Below are 6,658 nucleotides of genomic sequence, written 5' to 3' on the forward strand. Positions count from 1 at the left end.
TTGGCAACTACATCAGACAATTCCCTCAGGACTCTGGGATGCATCTCATCAGATCCCATAGACTTGTGCATATGCAGGTTCCTCAGGTGGTCTCAAACCTGATCTCTTACAGTTCCTTCCAATAGTTTCACTACACCAGAAGTAGAACCAAATATCCTGATCTTAGCACCCCCCCAGAACTCCCAGTTCAACTCCTAATCATTTAATAAATGAACGGATCCAATTCCTCTGGCAATCCCTTGCCTTCATGGGAGATGCATCAGGTTACCTCGCAGGCACTAAGCAACTTACGCTGTAGATCCAGTCCACGTAGGCTGACACACGTGTGAAGACTGTCGGCTTCTTGTAGGTGTTACAGTAAGGAACTAGCCCAAAACTGACAATCCCGTGGACTTGCCATTGATGGTCTTTGTAGCAGCTGAGAGGGCCCCCAGAGTGCCCCTGGATCAGAGGAAGGAGAGGAACATACTAAGACAAATTATCCCAGCAGCTGAGGGATGACTGGATAGGATTAAGGAGAACCAGTTAGTTAATCACTGTACTGAACATCCAAATAAAAATTTGTGCTGCTTTCTTTGCAAAGGCCTGACTGCTCCCCAGCAACGTGGGAGCAGAGACCGCTCAGTGCCTCCCAAGGTGCCACAAAGATCAGACCCACTATTTATTATCTCGTCTACATGCACGTACACACACATATATACACATACACACCCCAAGAAGAGCTGAAACCCTAATTTACCAGCACCGTTTCAGCTATAATGACTATAAGCCAATGGTCCAGGGCATGTTGCATCACATGCACCTGCACAGCATCTCTGTTAAAAAATCAGCGCACTCTCCAGCTACAAGGAACCAGGTAGAAGGGAAACACTGGTCCTATTGCTCTCTGCAAACAAGTACATTCAAAGGGTCTGGGGAAGTTAAGGCAGTGAAAAAGAAAGAAACTCAAGTTAAAATATATGAGAAGATAAAGGCTCTTGCTTGTCTCAGAACCTGGTTTGTAACTGGGTGCTGTCATAATTAAACCACACCAAAAAATACAGTAAATATCTATAGACCTATAATTATACTATACCTAGAATTGTACTATGTATAATTGTGTAACCTGTTTTATTTCTATATGTTTCTATATTATGTTCATATATTTAAATAATAAAATATGTTACATATTTGTCCATTATTTTTTAAGGACTCTGCATGGTTGCTTTCACCAGAAGCCACCTCTGTAGTGACGGGAATGCAGGCAAAGGAAACATGTAGCCCCTGCGGGCACACACCAAACCTCCTTGCCTGGATGCTGGGGCCATCTGGAGCCCCTGGAATAAAAGGCACCTCACAGCATCCTCCTTTCCCACAGAAGCAACTTGGACACAGCCAAAGTTTTCAGCATCCTCCGTGTAAGCAGAGCAGCTGGGGAGGAGGTGGGGGACAAGCAGGGTGAAAGCACGGGGGACCACCATGCCGCCTGGAGCCCCTGCGACAAAGGAGGCCTCTCAGCACCTTCCTCTTCCACCTAACCACGGTCCAGGGTGCAACATGACAGCAACACTGGAGGAGTGGTAGGACTTCCCTGCAGCTTCATCCTTTGGATGAGGGCAGAGGGGACTGCCAAAGCCTCAACCCGTTCCCCAGGATCTGGTCAATGGGACATGCTGCTTGAAGAAAGGGCAAATCTCCCCTCCAGAATCAGAGGGAAGACATGTACCCTGAGGATTTGGAGGTTTTCTCTCTGCTGGCTGCTCTGGGGCGATGAAGGAACGTCAGCAGTTTGGTTTAGAAGATATTCAGCAGAAAGCAGCGAAAGGGCCAGGATTTGCAGGAGAGCTATTGCAGGTGGAGAAATGACAAAACCAGGTCCCAACTGAAGGAACAGCAAAGTCAGATAGGAAGGGAAAAAGAAAGAAAGGAGCTTGAAAACCCTCTGGTAACAACAGATCTTACACTGCATCCGGACTTCACGCCATCTCCACCTGCACAGATCATAGTGACTTTTGCTTGAGGTCCGCACCAGTCGTTCTGGGAGCAGATCTTATGGTTGATCCCGGCAGCATCACCTCCTGCAGTCTGCCCGCGCTGCTGCACTAGCAGAGAAAGGCTAAAATCTTGGTCCAGGAGCTCCAGCAGTTGAGGAAGGAAGCCCACACCCTGCCCCGGGCAGCCTTACCTGCACAGCGGTCCCTCTGAAACCAGGAGGGAACTTCAACACTCCTCCTTCTTCCCCCTTACGTACCACTAACCAACCCCCATCTGGTAATATAGCAGGGATAATTATTGGGCAAAATTCCTCCTTCAGGTGGAAGCACTCCCAGCTCAGTGAACCCATTGTCATAGGCAGGAGAATTGAGACGCAGCAGGGCAATGTCATAGCTGAAAGAGGGTACAGGTAAAAGAGTCTTTACTGAAAATCCTGAATTAGTCATAAATCAGATCTGATGTCCTCACTCGTATTTTCTCACTTGTACAGGTCTCTAGCCTCTGGCATGGTGACAGCCAAGCACCTTGCAAACTTTATGAATTAATCCTTACAGCTATCACAGGCGACAGGAAAACATGAGCAATTCAGAGAGAAGAGGTCATGGTACAGACTGGTAAAGGGCTGAGAGCCCCCAAAAACCTCCTACTCCTTTGGAGGCAGCCAACCTCAGAGGGAATTTCAGTGGACCCTGGGTGGACAGACATGCCTCTGAGGGGGGATTTAAGACAGACATGGTTTAGGGAACATGGTGGCGCTGGATTAATGGTTGGACTTGATGATCTTGAAGGTCTTTTCCAACCTAGTGATTCTGTGATTCTGTGATTCTGTGACCCTCGGCATTTCCCGTTAGCTTCCCTTCATCAGATACGGACAGTGGTGTGACTGCTGTCAGCCCCTGAATCTGCCACGCATCCTGGGCCCCCCTGTGAGGCTCTGGCTTTTCCCCATCTTGGGCTAAACAGGACCGAGGTTATCCAGGTCATATCGAGGTTATAGACCGTGTAACACCCCCAAGAGAGGAGGTCATTTGGGAAATCTCCATTGCATGATCTTCCAGTGCTTCCCACAAATCCAGCCTCACTTGGAACTGGACTGAATGTGCTCATAAACACTAGCGGGACAGGGTGCTAAGTAGCATTCAGCTACCTGACAATATTCAAAATAATTACCCATTGGCAACGCCGTAGGGATTCCAGCCATCACGAATGAAGACTCTGTCCACACCAATATAGGACTTGGTGCCATCCACCTCCAAGAGATCGTGCTCACCCGGAGCCACTCGGTAGGTTGCTCCTGGTGGCCTGAAAACAAATCACAGAATAATGAATGCGAAAACTACTTCCCACCGCTAGCTTTGCACTGTAACTCCCGCACCGCTGAGACCTTCCACCAGTGTAGTGATTTCTAAAGCACCTTCCACCGGAGGATTTTCAATGGACTGTAGCTAAATGGTCTTACGAATTAGGCAAATGCTGCCTGCAGTTTGCTGCAAAGCAAGTGGAGGTGCAGCATCAGGTAATACAGGGCTGAGCTCGGTCTGGAACGAGAACGTTCACTTTGAGTGTCTGCATCTATCTGAAACAGGGTGAGAAGGACCAGCTTGTTACGCTTTATCGCAAGTACATTCACTAAAGGCGTGAGTAACCAAGGGTGTTTGCTGGTTGGTGTCGTGCCGTACCGTTCAGGCGGTGCGTTAGACACGCCGCAGAGCAAATTGTACAACATGGCCCGTGAGCTACAAGACACGCATTTCCTTCAACCTTTCCCCCTCTGTGCAGGTTTCTCGGGACGCAAACCCACCCAAAATGCTCGCATTCATGCAAATGTACCTCCTTTTATGCCAGTCGGCAATCAGCTTGATTTCCACTTCCAGGAAGTCGGCGATTAACGTGTAAAATCAAGGCTAAAGCAAACAGAGTTTTGCGGTTCCCTTGATGAAGCGCGCGGCGAGACGCCCAGCTGCGCAAGGAACGGCACCGCCGGGGAGCTCGAGGGTGGGAAGGGTCCGGCTCCCGCCTGCAGCAAGAACGACGAGCAGAGCACGAGTTCTAACTCTTCTTACCCTCCTCACAGGCTGAGGCAATGAGCTGCGGGCATGACCCATCCGCAGGTTCCACCGCAGGAGTGGCAGCAGTACCCCGGGGCGTGAGCGTAGGCAATCTGAAGCTACACCTGGATCAAATGATAACATATTTTACACCCAAGCCATGCCATGCCTCTGCAGAAACGGGGTGCGTGGCTTTGGACAGCGGAAGCTGCCGTTTTCTCACTGGTTTTTCAGGTATAAAGCTTTTTTCAAGTGTAAGACACCAGCACTACCTGCCACTTCCAGCTGTTTGGCTGGGCCTCATGGCCTCCAATTACTCGCCCCGTCAGGACATCTTTCGGGAGAGCATCCCTGAGGGGGCTTCCAGAGATTGCCCCTAACCACACAGAAAAAGGAGTGCGGTTCGTCATGTGGGTTCCTAAAGAGCATCGGTCATCGCGGGTCACTGCCAGCGCCAAACTCGTGCCGCGCAGGGCAGCCAGCTCAGCAAGTCTGACAGCTCGAGTGACCGGGACTTGCGCGTGGTGACACCGTGACCGCTCTCCACCCTGGAGGCTGTCTTTAAAGCCCCCATAGTTGAAAAATACCGTAAACAGGCTTCAAGATGCAAAACTTTTCTATTTATTGACTAGTTTCCCGTGCTCCCTACAATCCCACCCCGGCTGCCAGGTGGTTGCGCACCGACGTAAATCCCCTTTCCTTCAGGGTGCAGGTTTCCGCTCCCCTCCCTCAGAGCACCACCAGTTCTTTCTCATGGAGATCTTGTTCCCGCACAGAGAAAACCCTTCCATAACTGTGTCCACGTTAGGTTTTGCCTTAGCAAAACTGCAGAGAAAAAATTGGTATGCTCTAATCTGCACCACTTAGAGGTTGAGAGGTTCACCCTTTCCCAGCTCAAATACTTCAGTTGCAACTTACCCGGACAACTAAGAAGAACCAGAAACTGAAACATCTTTAATGAAGTGGTAGCATTTTTCCAAGAAAAAATTCTTTTTATATGAAAATATCTGATAAGCAGCTGTGTCTAAATTTGTGGTTAATACAATTTATCTATACTCATAACTCATTAAACCGATGAAAAATGTTCTCTATGTGGAAAAAAAGGAGGAGCAGCAACCTGTTCAAGGTAGAGTCCAAGGTTACACAAACACCTCCACAGTGCTTAGTTCCCACAGAGCCATGAAGCATAAAAAAACCTGATAAATTTGGAGTGCTCTCAGATCAAGTCAAAGACAAAACAGTGCAAACCCAGGCTCAAGAAGCCAACACTTCAGACTAGCAATTGTTGATGCACATGTTGATTCCCTTGTAAGAAATTATCTGTCAGCCCAGCTGCCTGCTGCTCCGTGTAACATGAACTGCTTCTTGTCAACGACGTCAAAAGAGCAATAGCGAATAAGGAGAAGCGTAACCACTGAGGGGGGTTCAACCTTGGCCGGACATGTTAAACTGACCTTGGCTGGACACACTGATCCTTTTTCAGTATCCTTTTCTGCTCCCTCCTCCCTGCTGAATGAGTTTACCTCTGCCTGCCCCAAAATGCTGGCTGTCAGTGGCAGGAAGGGAGGCAGGGAGCTGGACTATGGCCAAGCGGGATGCTGCAGCTGGAAGAGACCAGGGCTATCTCTGAGGAATAGAAAAGGTCCCATAATCACAGAATGGCTGAGGTAGGAGATCTGGAGGTCATCTGGTCCAACTCCTGTGCTCAAACGGGGCCATTGAGAGCTGGGTTGCCCAGGACCATATCTAGATGGCTTTTGAGAGTCTCCAAGGAAGGAGAGTGCTCGGTCACCCTCACAGTAGAAGGGTGTTTCCTGTCGTTCAGAGGGAACCTCCTGTGTTTCAGTCTGTGCCCATGGCCTCTGGTCCTGTCACTGGGCTCCACTGGAAAGAGCCTGGCTCCATCCCCTCTGCACCCTCCCTTCAGGTGTCTATGCACATTGATGAGATCCTCCCTGACCCTTTTCTTCTCCAGGCTGATCAGTCCCAGCTCTCCCAGCCTTTCCTCATGGCAGAGGTGCTCTAGTCCCTTAATCACCTTTGTGGCCCTTTGTTGGACTCTTTCCAGTATGGACATGTCTGTCTGGTACTGGGGAGCCCAGAACTGGACCCAGTACTCCAGGTGTGGCCCCACCAGCGCTGAGCAGCAGGGAAGGATGACCTCCCTTGATCTGCTGGTCATGCAGGTCATCCTTATGCAGCCCAGGATACCATCTGCTGCCTTTGTGGCAAGGGCCCATTGCTGGCTCATGTTCGACTTGGTGTCCACCAGAGCCCCCAGGTCCTTTTCTGTCAAGCTCTTTCCAGCAGCTTGGGACAGGCAGTAAGTAGGGGAGGCACCAGGTGATATTGCCAAGACCTGCATCCCATCTTTGGCAGTGGCCTTGGTGTAGCACTTCAGGAGAAAATGTAGAAGCCTTTGTAATGGATAACTTTCTTCTAGGGGGAAGTATGCTTTGCTTTTTTATATCCCCATTAACTGCAGTCCCCTAACCATTTTATACTTGTGGAGCATCATGATTTAGATCCCTTTAATGGCTTAAGGCTTCTATCCGGGAATATAGCAGATGCATAAGGTTTTTGGTTAAATGTAAAATACAGCCCTGCTTTACACGTCCAGTGAGGAAGAAAACAAG

At 49.4% G+C, this 6,658-nt stretch overlaps 1 protein-coding gene across 1 annotated transcript; it reads right to left on the minus strand.

Annotated features, from left to right (window-relative positions):
- Positions 1-291: 291 nt before the first annotated feature.
- LOC104623491 (chymotrypsin-like elastase family member 1) lies at positions 292-3,700 on the minus strand (the record flags this gene model as incomplete). Its single annotated transcript, XM_010290592.1, has 5 exons — positions 3,654-3,700; positions 3,145-3,276; positions 2,231-2,367; positions 1,942-2,081; positions 292-441 (listed from the first exon to the last, which is right to left on the minus strand). Coding segments are annotated over exons 1-5 (606 nt in total), but the record flags the coding sequence as incomplete, so codon positions are not given.
- Between the last annotated feature and the right edge of the window lie 2,958 nt (positions 3,701-6,658).

Source organism: Phaethon lepturus, unplaced genomic scaffold (genome assembly GCF_000687285.1).
Source record: "Phaethon lepturus isolate BGI_N335 unplaced genomic scaffold, ASM68728v1 scaffold44067, whole genome shotgun sequence".
Classification (NCBI taxonomy): domain Eukaryota; kingdom Metazoa; phylum Chordata; class Aves; order Phaethontiformes; family Phaethontidae; genus Phaethon; species Phaethon lepturus.